At 35.5% G+C, this 18,993-nt stretch overlaps 1 protein-coding gene and 1 long non-coding RNA gene across 4 annotated transcripts in view; one reads left to right on the top strand and one right to left on the bottom strand.

The window, feature by feature from the left end:
- Positions 1–18,993, top strand: part of LOC129452792 (uncharacterized) — a 77,426-nt gene that overhangs the window by 37,390 nt on the left and 21,043 nt on the right. The window contains exon 5 of one of the 3 annotated variants that reach the window (XM_073861940.1): positions 188–294. The exons of 1 other annotated variant lie outside the window; for it this stretch is intronic. In XM_073861940.1, coding sequence (XP_073718041.1) covers positions 188–294 — 107 coding nt within the window. Of the gene's footprint in view, positions 1–187; positions 295–18,370; positions 18,767–18,993 lie in introns of those variants that run through there. One more of the 3 variants, XM_073861941.1, reaches the window with a different exon arrangement.
- LOC129452801 (uncharacterized) lies at positions 12,643–14,588 on the bottom strand. The gene is made up of 3 exons (XR_008647260.2): positions 14,393–14,588; positions 14,241–14,308; positions 12,643–12,838 (listed from the first exon to the last, which is right to left on the bottom strand). It is a non-coding gene; the product is annotated as an uncharacterized lncRNA (long non-coding RNA).

Below are 18,993 nucleotides of genomic sequence, written 5' to 3'. Positions count from 1 at the left end.
TATATTTTACTGCATAATTGTTTTGTAGTTAATGTATTAACACATACAGATGTTTTTTGTAATTTTAAGTTTGAATTAAAGTAATAGTGTAGGAGAGAGCGGGGCACAAACTAACGTGGGGTTAATTGTAACGCAGCTACTTTACATATTTATACATTTTACGCTTGGGTTAATATTTATATTTCAGAATTGAGACCACAGTCAATGAGACAGTCCCAATGAACGAGGAACATGGTGGTGGTGCTGCTGCTGCTGCTGCTGATGATGTTGATGATGGTGCTGCTGCTGATGATGGTGATGGTGCTGATGGTGCTGCTGAAGATGATGATGGTGATGATTTTTATTTATAGTATAACACTTAAACATTTCTTTATATTTGTCCCAATTAAAATGAGTGTTTTAATCACTTTTTTATAGCAACTTGATGAAATTATTGCTAGGGACAATTTAGTGTTCCCTGAATATTTGTAGGGACATGTCCATATTTACACCCCAAATTGAAATACAGCACAGATGTATGTCTATACTCTCACACACACACTAACATCCTTCAGTAATGCCAATACTGAACAACTGATATTTTATTAAAGTTATTTAACCATTAGATGAATTCTCACTGTTAGAAGATTCATAAAATTCATCATCTAGATGTCATAGTTGTGTTTATTAGGCGACTTGTGTATAAAGTAACTCTTTGAAAAGTACTCAAGAGTATGCGACACCTTCAATACTGAAGGTCTGGTGTTTTTCGCTGCTTTTTCTGGACAAAGCCCACCCACGAGCTGTTTTTACCGACATGTCAAACAACCAATCACAGTTTGTTTCGTCTAGCGTCACGTTTCGGACTCCCCACAATAACGAGCCGGCTGGCAACAAGTCAGTTATTGAAATAACCAGCCGCAACTGATTAGCATCTAAATAAACAACATTACTCACCATAGGACAACGTTGTGCACTTCATCAACAGCCACACCAATGAGACGCTCCCGTTAAATGTCTGTATGAAGCATATCTCTCCACTTTAACACATAGAAGCAATTCAGGAGAACCGAACTTTTTGACTCCACTAACTGCCTCAAGCAAAACTCTTGGACGTCTTTTAGAGAGTGTATGCTGCGAACTTTGCATATTTTTGAGAATCCAATGTTTAGCTGATCATGATAACTGTTCATTATTATCCACTTGAACACGACTGATTCAATGGAACGTCAGAGCTTTGTTTTCCAGGGACCGAAACTAATCGCGACACTCGTGTCTCCTGGAAATCCGGTTTATTTCAACCAATCGAAGACGACTTTGACATTCTCACAGGGTTTCCAGAAAAGTGTACGTGGGCGTGTGGTCTGAGGCTGAGACTATGGGCTATATGACTATGAGATGATGTTTGAGCTCTTGACTTCTTTTGTTGTTGTAGTTCAGTTTTTATACATAACACAATAACAGCTTTTAGTTTATGAAACATTTTCACACCATTTACTGCTTGATTATATCATTAATATAACAGGAGACATTTTAAACAAACATTATAGCATTATAATCCAACAAGTTGCTTTAAAACACCAGAATTATTGACTGAGATCATTCTTCATTTATAGATGTTTATCACTGCTGCTTCCTCTTTAAAAAACTCTCATCTCTGTTTCTTACAGCTTCCAGAGAAGAAGATCCAGAGGAGAAGAGAGGAAAAGATTCAGAGAAGAGAGGAGGAGATTCGGTGGAGATAGAGATGTCGAGGTTGCCTAAAAGCAGTCAGTAGCAAAACTACAGAATCATCAGTTTCAATTTCATCAATTCATCAATTTCGGTGAATTACCATAAACTTACCAGAATGAGGATGCAAGCTCAGTGTTGTATCTGTAAACAGTATTTGGTTATGTAACAGTCCGTGGGTAAAAGCATCATCTGGGGCCCATTTCAGAAAGGAGGTTAAGTGAAGTTTCCCTGAATGAGGGAAGCTCTGGATTTTTCATTTCAAAATGGGAGGTATGTTAAACCCAAGACAGATGGGTATCCCCCTTTTGCCACCAAAACAGCGCTGACCTGTCGATGTATGGACTCCACTAGACCTTTCAATCAGAACCAGCGTTCCCTTTTTCACCAATTTCAGATACAGTAACTCGTCTGTTGGATCGGACCACACGTACCTCAATGAGCCGTGGCCACCTAGTTCACCGCTTTTTCTTTTGTCCATGGGATTGCATTTGCATGAAAGGTTCAAAAACGTATCATAAGTTTGCAGACATCCTCTGAAGCTTAGTGTCATGAATGAGCTAACTCTGCTTCGGAGCAGGTTATCCTCAGAGAGTCAGTTGCTGTGGTTAGTTACATAACCTGAAAGTTACCTCCATTTTTGGAACGGAAAGTGGAGATTATCCGATTGCTTATCTGAAACTTAGCTGAGTAAGTCATATAACTTGCTTACTGGAATACACACCTGGGGCCTCATTTATCAAGCGTGCGTATGCACAGAAGTGTGCGTAAAGTGTGCGTAGGAACAGTTTTACGCAAAGTGTGGAATTTATCAAATTGCACTTATACGTAGAAATGTGTGTAAATATACGCACACCTCTGAGTATGCGTACGCAGAGCATCTAGTGGTAGAATAGCGATACTACACAGGACCCTGTTCCAGTGAGTTAAGAAGTGTCTATTTTTTATTTACAAGCAGGTGTTAAAAATGATTATTGTCAGTATGGTAACAGCAAATAAGTATAATGATTTATTTGTGATATGTATCTTTATCTGTGAAAGCTCTACATGTGATTTGTATAAATTAAGTCTAGGACAAATGCTTGGCACAGTGCAATGGCTGATCTTGCGTTATTGGAAGACTTGGCAAATAATCCATTCCGCCGGTAGCGCGTTTTCAAAGATCGCGCCAATGATGCTGGTTAGAGATGCTCCGATCAGCATTTTTGGGGCTGATTACCGATCACCAAGATCATGATCTGCCGATCGCCGATCAGTGCCAATCACAGCATGGCAGTGGAATGGGATTTTTTATCTATAATCTAGCAGAGTTTGCACCATTTGTAGAAATGAAACTAACTATAAATTAGGTATATTATTGTTTTAATAGAGAATCAAATAAATAAGCACAACAAATATTTCTTCTTGCAAAGAGAAATGTAATATGCCTTTAAAAAGGTTTATGTCTGTTAAAGTAATTAAAATAAAACACTTCACAGTCTTTACTGTATGAATTAAATATTGTTCTCTTCACGTGCACTGATGACAGGCTGCTGTGTATGCGTGTCATGAAGTTTAAACCTTCAAAACTTTAAAACGAATGCCAGTAATAAACTTTCGGCATGAGGATGCAATTAATTGCGATAGATATGTGTTGTATAGGCTGTTTGATAGGCATGTGAAGATGCATCACGCTGAGGACCGGAGCGCGTCCTCATAGAAAATACGCATATTTCTGTAAAGGCAGAGAGAGAGATCCAAATCTGCACGTCACACATGAGCAACGGGTTACAAAATGCTCGCACTGTCTAAAATGGTCTCTATTTGCAGCCGCATCAGGAACGCTATGATGACAAAAGTAAACAGAAAGATCGGCTCATGAGATCGGCAAATTTAGTGAGTGCCGATCGCGTCATTTAGTGCCATTTTCAGCCGATTACGATCGGCTGCCGATCGATCGGAGCATCCCTAATACTGGTTATATGCTGCTGTCCAAGGTGGAAAGTTGTCTGTCCTCCTCCAGTTGCACTCGTTTCACGTCGGTGTGCTGTGACGCGTTTTTTTTTTTTGCTAATAATTTAATGTCAAACCACTTTTTTATTTCTGGAAGTGTTCTCTCCTCATATTCGACGGAATTAAACTCACTGGTAACATGTTCCCATGTAGATTTGTTTTCTTTTGTTAGTCATTCCTCCCGCACTAAGTAAACCAAACAGGATGTGTTATTAGGATTTAACCTCATCCACCAGTAACTCAATTTCTGCGTCTGTAAAGTTTCTCTTTTACGCTCTCTTTGCAATTATTGCGATGAGGGAAAAAGCACAACCACGTGACTTATAACGGGAGGTGTTGTCACCATATATGGTTCATTGGAGGGGTTTCAGAATGCAAATGACTATGAACATGCACGAGCATGGTGCTTAAGAACAAGTGGGATTTATCATCAAGCATTACTTACTGATGTGCGTACGAACCACGTGCGCACGTTTGATAAATCCCGATTTTTTTGTACTTAGGCACATTCTAAATTTCATTCGTAGGTACAAATATAGAACATTTTCTATGCAATGTTGATAAATGAGGCCCCTGGTCAGTCAAAACTAACAATAAAAGCATGCACCTATAGAGGCTCTGCTGCTGCAAGTTTTAAAGTCAGGTGCCAGCGTTGTGTGCCGTTGTTATCGGGGAACCCTTATTGACAGTTTAAGCAACAACATTCTACATCTTTACAACAATGTGCAATGACTGAGGGAGAAAACACAACTGCACCCCAAGCATAAAAATTTAAAATTAAATGAATGTACCTGGCTTGTGTGTTGTATATTTAATTGAAATTCCCTTGAATGTAAAAGATTATTATTGAGTCTCTTGGACATAAATGAGGACTAATTATGAGACGTTAGAAGGCGCAAAGAGCTGCTTTATCTGCAGCCTGGTAAGTTAATAAATGCTTTGCTTTGAACAAATGCATCTGTTTTTAAATGTTTTTTTTTAATGCTACCTCACGGATTTATTATATGATGACTCTGTACCTGTGGTTATGGTGAGATGAGAAACATTTGTAAGTAATGCTTAAAAAAACTCTTTGCTAAAAAACGCTGTCCAAAGTGCTGAAACGAACGTGCGGAGAGCCGCTTGTAAATTCTTTATCTCCTGTTTGTTACAAATAAAGTATTTTTAGAGTACAAACCTTTTCTTACATACTTGTAAATTATGTTTTGATGATATTGGATAGCCATACATTTAAAGCAATTACAAGCTTGCTTTTTACTTCCATGACTAAAAGAAAACAGGATTTTAAAGGTTTTAATAAAAAAATAACAATTTCAATACAAGCGAAAAACAACACAATTATTTAACATTTATCTTAAACTGGGGATCTTCTGCCTCCGCTTGGTTTTTCGGTTTACAAAGTCTGTCATCTAAATAAGGATTAGACATAGCGCCAGCGCAACTTGCTTTTAAAGGGAATGAGAGCTGTGACTCTCATTGGTTTACTGCACGTTACGCCCAAAATACTCCCATTACAATAGGACCTACCCTTTTCGACCATGCGCTCGGCGCGGGGGCCATTTTTCCCGTCGTTAAATTAGCAAAAGTGGATTCGGACACGCCCATTTAGAGGTTGCGCTGTGCGCTTTAGACAATGCGCTTAGATCGTTAAAATAGGGCCCCAAGTTTCACATTAAATAACAAATACATTTGTGTGACGTATCAATATAAACATTGAAAGAAATAAACAAACCCCAAGTTTGCGTCTCATTGAAGGGATGCTTTCAACATTTATGTTAAATTATTATATAAATAAAAATATTTATCATTAAATTATTCGATTGGGTTTAAATGTTGATAGCGCCTCATTGTGGCCAAACATACGAATAAGAGCAGCTAATCATGACGTCTGTGTGATGGGTGCATTTATTTTGACTTGTGCGCCATCTAGTTTTTTCTTTCCCAAAATGCAGAGATGGCACAGATGAGCAAAAAACAGTAGACAATAACATGTAAACATTTTAAGGACAGATTTCTCGTTGCTGTTTGAAGGAAACAGCACTTGATGTTATGTAAACTACAGTATGAGGAAACTTTTGAAGCTTTTGTGTAATTTAACACAAAAAGTTAATGGTACAAATAGGTCATTTATGATTGAAATAGAAATATTTTAAAATAAATAAAGACAACAAGGGTGTTTCAGTTGGTATAACCAAAAAATAAAACAAGCCAAAGTTTTTTTTAATGCATATCAACCCTGTTTCCAAGGAATGAATGAGGCTAGGCTAAATGCTAACACATTCACGAAATGCTGTAGGCCTACAAAGATATAGTGCACGCATTGAAAAAAGATATAACAGCATATGTATTAATTCGTCTAAGTTGTGGTAAGAACATAGTAAAATATTGAAAAACTGTGCCGTTTTCGTTTAACTACCTCAATATAAGGATAATAGCCACAGCAGTGCAATTTTAACAACCAAAAATGCTGAAACTGAATCAATATATTTGCAGTGTATTGAATTATATTTAAAGGTGCAGTGTGTAAATTTTAGAAGAATCTCTTGACAGAAATGCAAAATAATATACAAAACTACATTATTAGGGGTGTATAAAGACCTTTCATAATGAACCGTTATGTTTTTATTACCTTAAAATTAGACGTTTTTATCTACATACACAGGGGTCCCCTTACGTGGAAGTCGCCATTTTGTGCCGCCATGTTTTTTACAGAAGCTCTTAACGGACAAACCTTTTTTACGAAGTTGTCTCCGACAATGACATTTTTTTCTGGTGGCGGCTACCGTTACTTTTCTATGCGTTTCAAAAGCAAGGGGTGAGCACTGGACTAAACCGTTGGTTGCAATTCTCAACCTCACCACTAGATGCCGCTAACATTTATACACTGCCCCTTTAAAAAAACTCTCTTTTCGTCTCTTTCATATTTAAAAGCATTTTTGTGCTGCTGCGCATTCATGTACTTTGTGATAAGCAAACCCGCATTGTCCTCCCGTTTATAGGCGCATTTTACTAATGCGCTCTTTAAATAACACATAACATATTGCGCCATTGACTTTAGACTTTAAACAGGTTTTTGTTGGTCAATGGCATAGTCTATTTTAGTTGCCTCAAAATAGCAACGCGCCAACAATGCGCCTGAACACACCTCATTTTCACACCAGAACGCCCATGGGCGCAAAAGGGGGCGCAAATGCATTTGCTATTTAAACAACGCGGCGCTAAACGTGAAAATTAGGGTGGAAACTAGTAGCGAAAGACACTTGCGTCGCGCATTGCGCTGCATTGCGCCGGGTGTAAGATAGAGCCCTTAATGTTAATGTATTTATTTGGAGACGCGAACAAGCTGCAGGCACATGCGCGGATTACGGCAATGACGTCACTTCATCACAGGTCCTCTCAGGCAGCAAACTCGCAACATGACTATTTTTTGTCGAGGAAACTAAGTAAAACAAACGATTATGTGCTGAAAAACACTAAGACATTTAAAATGAAAATAAAACTGCTGTGAGACCGACTGAAAAACATATTTAACAAGACATCAACAAACATTTTTATTCTTTCAGGTATGTTCCTGTAATTAAAAAAATATGTTTACTGTAAACACTTACCAAAATGAACCATGGTTTTAGTGGGGTAAAAGTGTAGTAACCATGTTTTTTTAGTGTATTTATTACTATTAACAAAAAACTACGGTTTTACTATACTAACCATGGTTTAACAGTTGTCAAAACCATGGTTATTTTGTGGTTACCATGGTTTTACAACTACTTTTTTTAACTGTAGTAAAACCATGGTTAATTTTCGTAACACTTCCTCGCTGTGAATCACTAAATTTGATGTCTTTACCCTGCTGAAAAAACTATAGAACCATTACAGAAAATTCTAATGGTTTCCATTAAAATACCAATAGGAACCATTAGCTTTTACCATTAAAACCACTACTGTCACGGTCCTGTCGGACATCCGTGCTAGATGTAGGTCTGAGTGCATCTGACAGGACCGTGGCAGTATCATGTTCGGTGTGGGGACATGTGGGATCACATTCTGTGTGTGGCTTCCACATGTTCCCGGTGTCTTGTTGCTGTCGTGATCTTGCCAGACCTTAGTATAGGTTCAGGTCTGTGTTCTGTGGGCAAGGTCAGGGCAGCAGTGTGTGTACGTGGGAACACGTGTGTTCACATTATATCTGTGTGACACGTGTTCCCAGTGTTTTGTGGCTGTCATGGTCTTGCCTGACCTTGGTTATTATCCAGAGGACAGGACCAGGGCAGCATTGTTTTATGTGGGAATACGTGTGTTTTCACATCATGTATGTGTAACACGTATTCCCAGTGTCTTGTCACTTTTACCCTACTCCCTTATGTAATCATGTCTTAAGTGATTAATTATGTTCACCTGTTCCCCATTGATGTGCTGTCTATATAATGCCCTTGTGTTCTCTGTGTGGTGTGCGTGCGTTGTTGTAGATACTGTGTTTATGTTCACCAGTTTACAATCCGAGTTTTTCTCGTGTTCTGTTTTATTTGTGTTCCAGCACAGTGTTTTTGTTCCCTTCTGTTTTTACCCCCTCGTGGGTGTTTTCAGTTTTGTAAATAAATCATAGTTATATTTTCATACATCTTTTGCATTTGGGTTCTTCTATTATTTTCCACTATCCGGTTTATACCTACCGTGACAACTACACTGTAGTGTGTTTTGGGCCATATTCCATTAGAACCAATACAATTCCCAACAAAACCATTAAAATTTTCTGTAATGGTTTTATTGTTTTTTCAGCAGGGTAGGCTTCACCTTTGACCATTTCTTTTACATCCCAGCATGCAATGGCCATCATTTTGCCATCTTAACCCACTTTTAGGCTAGCCAAAATAAACTTACATTTGTAAAATGAGATGTCTGATATTCCACCATAAGCAAAGTAAACAGTGATCAAAGGTGTTTGCTTGCCCCTGGGTCCTTTCCTCTTCAGCTCACCCCACAGGTTTTCAATTGGCTTCCCAGCTAGAAATAAAAAGTTCTAAGAAGGTTCCCTGAAAGTTCCCAAATGTTCCCAAAAACATTCTGCCAACGTTAAAAGCGTCCAGTTTTTTTTTAAGTTCTAGGAACGTTTCTGTTGTCTGAACGTTAGAGTAATGTTACATTTTACCATTTTTAAACGTTATGACAATGTCATGTTTTAATGTTCACACAATGTTTAAAACAACAGCTGTTTATTATATTGACTTGTTTAATTGTTATGTAAATGATAGAGAAACATTGCATTTTATTATTTAATAAAACATTATTGGTAACACTTTACAATAAGGTTCATTAGTTAACAGTAGTTAATGTATTAACCAACTTGAACAAACCATGAGCAATACATTTGTTTCATTATTTATTCATCTTTGTTAATGTTAGTTAATAAAAATGTAAGCTTTAATTGTTTGTTCATGTTAGTTCAGAGTGCATTAACTAATGTTAACAAGATTTTAATAAAGTATTAGTAATTGTTCAAATTAACATTAACAAAGATGAATAAATGCTGTATAAGTGCAGTTCATTATTAGTTCATGTTAACTAATGTAGCTAACTAATGTTAACTAATGAACCTTATTGTAAAGTGTTACCACATTATTTCTGAATGTTTAGTAAATACATTGCTGTAGAAAATTCAATTCACTTACTAGGTTTAGATGTTAATGTTTTGTTTCATTTATAGTCACCATTATTGTGATTAGTGTTTGTTTTAGTTGGACTCTTGACACTTGACTTTTTGCTTGCTAGTTTTTTCCTGGTTGTGTTAACTTTGTGTTAATACACCACATTTGTTATGAACATGCAAAGTTAATAGTGTAATTCTGTGGTTGTTGGTACGTAATGGTAAAGATCATCACCTAATTCATTTACTAATCAAAAGTTTATTTTCTGCCAATATTGTATATTAGATCCAACTCTTTCACAGCGGTTTATCATTAAGGAGTTTTAGAAACTTTGGACAAAAATATCTGCTGTATAATTATGATGCACAAACATCAAGAATCAGACTATGAATCTCAACCATGGTGACAAATAAAATGGTTAAAAAATCCTTATTTATCCATGCTGCAGTGCATGTTGGGAGTCCTGAATGAGATTTGTAATTTTTTAATACCCAGCATGCATTGCAGCATGAAGTTTTTCATTTAATTGTCACCATGATTGAGATTCATAGTCTGATTCTTGATGTTTGTGCATCCCAATTATACAGCAGATATTTTTTGTCCAAAGTTTCTAAAACTCCTTAATGACAAAATGCTGTGAAAGTGCTGGATCTCATTTACATTTTTGATAGAAAATAAACTTTTGATTAGTAAATTAATTAAGTGATGATCTTTACCATTATGTACCAACAACCACAGAATTACACTATTAACTTTCATAACAAATGTGGTGCATTAACTCAAAGTTAACACAACCAGGAAAAAAATAGCAAGCAAAAAGTCAAGTGTCAAGAGTCCAACTAAAACAAACACTAATCACAATAAGGGTGACTTAAAATGAAACAAAACATCAACATCTAAACCTAATAAGTGAATTGATTGCTACAGCAATATATTTACTGAACATTCAGAAATAATGTTTTCTAAAATAATAAAATGCAATGTTTCTCTATCATTTACATAACAATTAAATAAGTCAATATAATAGACCCCTTCAAGGTTTGTAAACATTGAATGACTATCGGGTGCGCGCGCAGCACGGGGTCGAACTGTTCATACCATTTAGGCTTTATAATTGAATCTAACAGGGCTGAAAAATGATGACTTACCTCAAATGAAGTGAGCACTACAAACACAAGCCTCTTTGATCTTTGCATTGTCCCAGTCTGCACGTTAATTGCTTGCAGACGCAGATGTTGTATTTTTTTGTTTTTGAGATTCTGCATGACTCGTGAAAACTTAACGGAAGACCTGGTGCGATTTTCACAGCCCACGACGTAAGTAGGCATTTTTGACGATACCGAATAATACGCAACTGAATCTGCTGTAATGAATTTTCTGACCCCGACATGCGCAGTGGGAACAGCCTGTGACGTGAACCGTGAAGGGGTCTATAAACAGCTGTTGTTTTAAACATTGTGTGAACATTAAAACATGACATTGTCATAACGTTTAAAAATGGTAAAATGTAACATTACTCTAACGTTCAGACAACAGAAACGTTCCTAGAACTTAAAAAAAACTGGCCGCTTTTAACGTTGGCAGAATGTTTTTGGGAACATTGGGAACTTTCAGGGAACATTCTTAGAACTTTTTATTTCTAGCTGGGTTAGCACACACTGATACATGTATACCTAGTAATGCAATGTAGGTCACTTTGGATTAAAGCGTCTGCCAAATGCATAAATATATTTGTCCCTGACATTGACAAAAACAGGATGTGATCTTTTAGCAAAGTGTAAAGGATGGCACATGTGGCTAATGTGTGAGATGAAGAGGTGTGATGCCATGATATAAAGATTAGTCTCTTGCCAAAGCTGGAAAAAGTTAGTATTGTTTGCACGATCAAAGCATAAGCAATACAATTACATTTATGCATTTTGCAAGTGATTTATAAAACATTACAAGATGTTTATCAGTATTTATGTTTACTGGGAATCAAACAATGATCTGAGCAACAGTGTTAAAGCAAAACACATCTAGAATGTCATGAGTCATAAATCTATTTATTTACATTCACAGTAATACCGTTTAATAAAAAAAATTATTTGTTTATTTGCATTGATGAAATCGATAATTCATAGTAAATTTATTTTTGTAGAGTGGAAAACTGCTAAACACACACACACACACACACACACACACACACACACACACACAAGTCTCACCTCTCACATGCTGTACACACACACAGATACACATCAGCCACTATTAGTCAAACACATGTCTCATGTCCACCAGCAGAACAAAACCACATTTCTTTCCACATCAGGTTGAACTTCAACCCAGAGGTAAAGCATTGAGTGACAAAAATAAAACACTTAACTTTGGGCCTCATTTATGAAACTAGCGTATGACAGAAAACGTCCGGCCATTTCCACGCAAGACTTATCAATATGGACAAACATGACCATAGCTACGATAAAAACTCACGTGTGGTCTCACCTCATTTACAGAAGTTTTAAATTATCAAACATAACATACAAGATGTTTGTTCTAGCCGTTTCATGTCGGAATAATGAGAAAAAGTTTAAAATAGTGTTTTTGCTTATTTTAACAAATGGAAAATGTGATTCTAATTTTTTTCGCACACAGAATAAATTAATTTAGTATTTACTACAGCACTATGCAATAACAGCCATCTAATTTAATGCATATGTGTGTGCGTGCATGTGCGTGAAGAGCACCGATGCTAAACCCGCTAATTGCGTCTAGCATAATTGTTAATTAGTATTTAGCGCTAGGCCAAGATTAATTGCGATTAATCGCATACAAAACAAAAGTTTATTTTCGCATTATATATATGTGTGTGTGCTGTGTGTAATTATTATTTACATTTAAACACATACATGTATACATTTACAATTATATATAAAATAAAATATATAAAAATATAAATAAATATATGTATACACATGTAAATGTTTCTTAAATTCTTACATGTGTGTGTGTGTGTGTGTGTGTGTGTGTGTGTGTGTGTGCTTGCGTGCGTGCGTGCGTGTGTGTGTGTGTGTATTTATATAAACATAATAATTATACACAGAACACACTTGTATATTATGTTACAAATCACTTTTATTTTGTATGCGATTCATCGCGATTAATCTTTGCCCAGCACTAAGACTTCTGCCTAAAAACTGGCATTTCTGAATTGATGAGGGCAGAATTAGGCAGATCTGATGGGAAAGTATTTGATGATATAATACCAAGTGTAAACAGCCTCAAATAGTAGGCCCTACGTATAATACAATCATTATCTCATTTTTAACAATAGTAGCGTTTTAGCAGCTTTTGCATCTGAACTTTTCAAATGAGGCCCATTGTGTTTTAAGACCACTTTGATTCTTTATTATTTTAATCATAGTGTTTTTGGTCATATTTTACAGTTTTTGTTTGAAGTATGATCATCGTCTCATGACTCCGGCATACACCACATTGGTCTCCACTGAAGCTCTCTGTACACAACCATAAAAACACAACATTTAATATCAATACAATTATTACAAATTTATATTCAAAGTAGGAATGCTTTGTATACATGAAAGGATTAAAGGCAGTGTGATAAATAATCTGACATTACCAACATGTTATATGTTATGCTTTGCTATGTCATGCAAGTTTTCTTATTGGATAAAAAATGTACTCAATTGAGCGCATACATTTTTTATGCACATTTTTAGAAATTATGCGCATCTTGGCATTTCCATTTTAACGTTTTTTATGTGATATTCCAAAATGTGGATGGAAACATAGCTAATGTGGTATTGGAACAACTCCAGTGAAGCCTTCAAAGGCCTGCAGAGAGTTAATGTGAACTTAGCTGAGAACTCATCTACCACCTCTGCATGACATTTATCACAAACGCCACAAAAGCAAAGCTGTTAAAATCATCAAGGACTCAAAACACCCCGTTAACTGTCTTTTTACACTTTTGCCATCAGGTACCTTGATGACAAAAACTGAGAGACTTGGGAGGAGCTTCTTCCCCCAGACTATCAAGTTCTTAAACTTAGGGTCAGATTATGAACCATACTCTTATTTTGTTGCTAAATAAATATCTGTAATTATTAAAGATCATTGCACATGCATTTCTAGGAGTTTCCCTTTCAGACGCAAAATTAATGGAAGGAAATTATTTAAATCACTCAAGCAACGCAATTTACTTATGTTTGTGTGTTTTATATTTGTATTATACCATTATTTAATGCCGAAGTCTTAAATCATTTTGTGCTTGAAATGTCTGCAATTGTTGATAGTAGGAGGCATCACAGAGATCAGAGAACTTGTGGTACAAGGCAGGGGATTTTTTAACATGTTACAGTTTATTTGGCATGCCAGAGGAACATATTTTGCAAAAATAGCTGTAGGCCTAATGTCTATGGTGCTGAGCTCAAGCGCATCAGGTGTTAGTAGATCACCCGCACCTTATCAGCTCTGCTTATTTGTGACCCTGAACTAATTTGCGCTGGTCTTAGTAGATCCATCAGCTGTTGCGCATGTGTTATTTATTTTGCGCCTTTTTAGTACATAACCCACAGATATTACCACTCCCATTAGCACTTTTTTGGAATTTTACATTAATTGTACATAATTGTTAAATTAGTAAATCTGGCACTTAATCTCTTAACACAAACATGTCTCACATATAAATAATTTAGATATTCAATATACCAACATTGTCACTTGAATACTGCACTTTATGTTTTCACATTGTGTCCATGAAGTGGACCTGACTTTCATTTCACTACTCTCAATACAACTGTGACTTTATATTTGACAAATAAAAACACTTAAATCCTTGAGCTTTACTTGCTAAGTGCTGTTGTGTGTTTATGAGTGACAGATTTCAGATCTCACCGGTTTACATCTTTGATTTTGATGGAAAGTTGTTTCTGCGTACGTGATTTCCTGTTCACTGGTCTGAACTGATACAACAAGACAGACAGACAAAAGCATCGAAAAAAAGTCTTATCTTTGTTTCTTCACAAAATGTATTGTTGAGTATTTACCCTGTTGCTGTGTGTTTGTGTGTTTCCTGTAGATCCGAAAGATCAGAACTGAAGCTACAATAATCAGACATCCAACAGCAACACACCAGATCACAACTTTATGAACAAATGTGAGACCTGTAATGAATAATAAAAGATATTATTGTAACTGAATCTGATCTGACATCAGCTCAGTAAATAAGCACTAATAATCACACCTGTTGTATCTGAACATGTCTGACAGAGATGAGTGATGTTGAGATGTTGAGTTTGGTTTGTGATGGGATTGTTGAGTACACATCTGTATGTGTTTGTATCCTGATATTCAACCTCCAGAGGTAGAGAGAGTCTGATGTTGAGATCAGACACACTGATGATGGACAATAAACTGTTTCCTTTATACCAGGACAGACTCACATCTCTCACATTCAACACTGAACACAATAATAAACAATTTGATGATGATGATGATGAAGAACATTGTGAAAAGTCTCTGCTGATGACAGGAACTGGCAGACGAGCTGTAAAACATTTGAGAGAATAAACAGAAATAAGAATCAAAGCAAATATTATCAATATAGGCCAGAGGCCGTGTTTGGTGACTTTAGTCATATAGATTCTAAAATAATATGGACTTTTAATTTGAGAAACACATAAAAAACAGTATTAAAGAAATAAGGTGCATAGGCTAAATGTGTTTATATTCAATCAAACTTTAATGAATTAGTTTATACTGCTAAGTGCTAAGATAATATAAGAGTTAATATGTAAACAGTAAATCTTTACTCACTGTAGACAGTAACATTGAATCTGTATGAGATCTTCTGTCTGCCACTGATGGTTAAATTATAAAGTCCAGTGTGTTGAGTTGTGATGTTTGTGATGATGAGATCTCCAGTCTGATTATTTAACTGCAGTCTGTCTCTGAATCTCCAACCAAGAACAGTGTCATTTAATGAGATTATATTTTTCTCTTTGTTGATTCTAGCTATACGAGTGTCTTCAGGTCCAAATCTCCACATTATTACATCATCTCTCTGTATTTCAGTAATATCAGTGTGTAGAGTAAGAGAATCTCCCTCCATCACTGACACTGACTTCACTTCATCACCAAACACACCTGAAGAACACAAACACATTCACACAGATTAAAAATTTTTAGTCAGTTTAAATTGGTCTATTAAAGCTTAGAAACTTAACAGTAGTTTTAAACAATTACAAATGAGATTTGATTTTCAGTTTTTGGAAATCCGATGTAACATCATGCAACAATATGCGTCAGTTTAATGCATTTATTTATACAATACATTAGGAAAGCTGACTGACAGTCCCTCTCTGTTTTAGTTACAGTTTTTGTGTTTGCCATTATTTAGATAAATATAATTTTTGATGAGAGATCGATTTAATAAATTCTTTCAGTGATGTAAGATCATAAACATAAAATCTGATTGTATTAAAAGTGCACAAGTATAAAAGCTGCACCTAAATATGATATAAAATATGTTTGTAACTCACCCATCAGACAGCAGAAACACAAAGAGAGATAAAGAAACATGAGAAACATTTTCTTCATCAGATGTTGTATTGTTGTCTTCAGTGAATGAGATGAAGACGTCTCTGTGAGCTCTCTCTTACTCTTCATGTGCTTTATACTTCCAGTTTCACACCTCTGTGTTTTTTTTTCTCTGATGTTTCCACTGAACTTGTCAAGTTATTGGTCGTTCCACCGAATCGATGCCATTTCTGTCCCCAGCTCATTATATGTATAAAAATGCAAGAAAACTAACTCTAAAATACATTTTATTATTAAGGAAAGTGTCCTGCATGTTAATCTAACACCAAATTTAAACACTGAAAAAATTATTTTATCTGTCCCTGCTCTTTATTTCTATACTTTTGCATTAAATATAAAGCAAACAATTCTTTAGATATCTTTAATTTTTTGCATATTTAAATATTTTATACAATCGAAAAGTCATAATATTTTAGATAAATGCACATTTTATTAATGTCCCCAGGATTTAATTGAGTTCTCTTACCCAAGACGTTTCCCCCTATAAAAATGTAGAAATATTCCTCAAGTCACATTTTCAAGAGTAAGTGACTTCATCTGGGTCTTCTGAATGTCATGTGAAGATCAAAAGTTACTTTTCCCATTTTCTTTTAAAAAAAAATTTTTATCCAGAAAGTCCCATTTGATATCAATAATCCAAAATGGTAAAGGTAGCAGCCATACAAACTCAAATAAAATACAATAAATTAAAATACAACTTACACAAATAAGTGTATCCAGTATTTTTTTTAATGAAACAATGTTGTTCTACAATCATTCGAAATTGTATTTTTAAAGCAGAATTGATAATATTTAGGATGACCAGTAGAGAGCGTAATTCTGTTGAATATGTTACCTTTCCTTAAAGTCATATTTTAGTCATCTGAATTGTTTTAGTTTTATAGTTTTACTCAACTAAATGCCATGAGATTTTTGTTGACTAAATCTACGTTAGATTAAGCTGACTAAAATTGAATGGGTTTAAATGTTTTTTTAGTTGAAGGGTAATTGGATGTGCCATATGCTACTGCCAATTTATTTTACTGTAAATTGTGAATATTCTCATTTTGAAGTTGCAGACAAATAGTCACAAATGTGTAAACTTATAATTATGTAATATGATTATGTCTTTCGAATATAATGCTCGGTTTACTGAAATAAATCAGGCTTGATGACGTATGTCGCCTGCATATGCAATCTCCGCAGGCTGCAGGCTTTTTATTGAGAAACGGACAGTATTAAAATAAGATTAGGTCTAAAAATAAACTAAAACCTTCACTTAATACATTTCACTAAAACCTTATTCACACAGCACCTTGGTCCCAGAAAATATCTGTAAAATTAGCAGACAGGCTTCTGTACACAAACTCGTGCCGTAAATATTCTGGGATTGCTCCTGGAGAGAGGACTAAAGCCCTTTTTCACACAGACATTACGGAAAATGCATCTGGGATTTGCCCGGGATCATTAGAAATTTGATTCATTCACACTGCCAATTATTTTCCTACAATCTGTGCGTTTACACTTTTCAACACTATTTAAAGGGGACATATTATATTATTATTTTTTTTAAGATGTAAACTAAGTCTAAAATAGGTCTGAGCAAAAGTGTGCCGTTTTGGGTGTGTCATTTAAAATGCAAATGAGCGGATGAAGTGCAACCACTGATCACAATGATGGTGGTTTGTTGCAATTGAAACTCAATTGTGCTCTGAAATGTTTTATCTCTCTCTTTCTCTCCATACTAAATTGTTGTGCTGTGGTTGGATAGTGCAGATAAAGGGGGCGGTATTACCTTATTCTGACATCACAATAAGGGCCAAATTACAATGACCTATTTTTTCACATGCTTGCAGAAAATGGTTTACCAAAACTAAGTTATTGGGTTGATCTTTTTAACATTTTCTAGGTTGATAGAAGCACTGGGGACACAATTATAGCACTTAAACATGGAAAAAGTCAGATTTTCATAATATGTCCCCTTTAACATATAAATAATTTCCTTTGAAATTGCAAGTGGTCTAAAATCATCAAGGCAATGTATCATATAAGCTATTATTGAATGTTTGTTAAGAATTAATGCAAGTCTAAATATGTTTTTGCATGTGGGAGTGGAGGCTAATGAAGTGGCTGATAAACTAGCTAAGTAAGCTCCAAATCTTGCAGATATTGATATACAACAAGTGGATATAAAAGTAAAAAAGAGGTCCAGGCTAAAGTAAAAGAAGTGGCAAGACACGTGGAATATTTATAACAGCTTTAAAGTACTCAACAATTTGTAAAAAAATATATTAAAGAAATAGGAGTATTTGATAGAATTTAACATTTATTTTATTTATATTTTTAATACGTTTATGCGAATGTCATATGCCTACCAGTGCTTCACACTCCAGTCCAGTTGGTGGCGGTAAATACAGCATAAGTTGGTTTGCCATCCCCCATAAAAAGTCAATAGAAGAAGAAGAAGAAGAAGAAGAAGACACGAGTCATCATTTTATCCATATGGTGCTCGCTTCAAATCTCCCATCACTAGCGGTCGGAAATATTGACAACAACACGTTGATGTTACGATGTCGACAAGTACATCAGAGAATGCAGGTCGGGACTGCAAATGAAGTCACGTGACTTTGTGTGAGCGTGCAAGACTAAAGTGCAAGTCTAAAGTGCAAGTAGCTACTGCAGCTAATTCTTTGTCATTTCTGATGACATTTCGACAGTTTTGAAGACACAGATATCCCAAATCTGTTATGGAAACCAGCCTGACACTGAGATACTTTGATAACTACTTCACAACAACATGAAGAAGATCGTTTTACTCTCCATCTTCTCGCTATTTATTGGCGGTAGGTACATTTATAAACATTACTCTTTATGTGTGTTCGAGGTCAATGTTTTTTTCATATTCTCGAATGAAGTGAATTAACGTTAATTAAAATAACGTTACTGACAAGAAGAAGCGAAACTGGGTCCGTGTAACTCTTCACATTTCAATTTTCAGACCATACAATGTCCATGCAAAAATTAAAAATGAAACTAAAAGTTTTCTTAACTTAACTTTTACCAAATTATT

This window comes from Misgurnus anguillicaudatus, chromosome 23 (assembly GCF_027580225.2).
Source record: "Misgurnus anguillicaudatus chromosome 23, ASM2758022v2, whole genome shotgun sequence".
NCBI classification, from domain to species: domain Eukaryota; kingdom Metazoa; phylum Chordata; class Actinopteri; order Cypriniformes; family Cobitidae; genus Misgurnus; species Misgurnus anguillicaudatus.
This window is presented reverse-complemented; position numbering and strand designations above follow the sequence as displayed.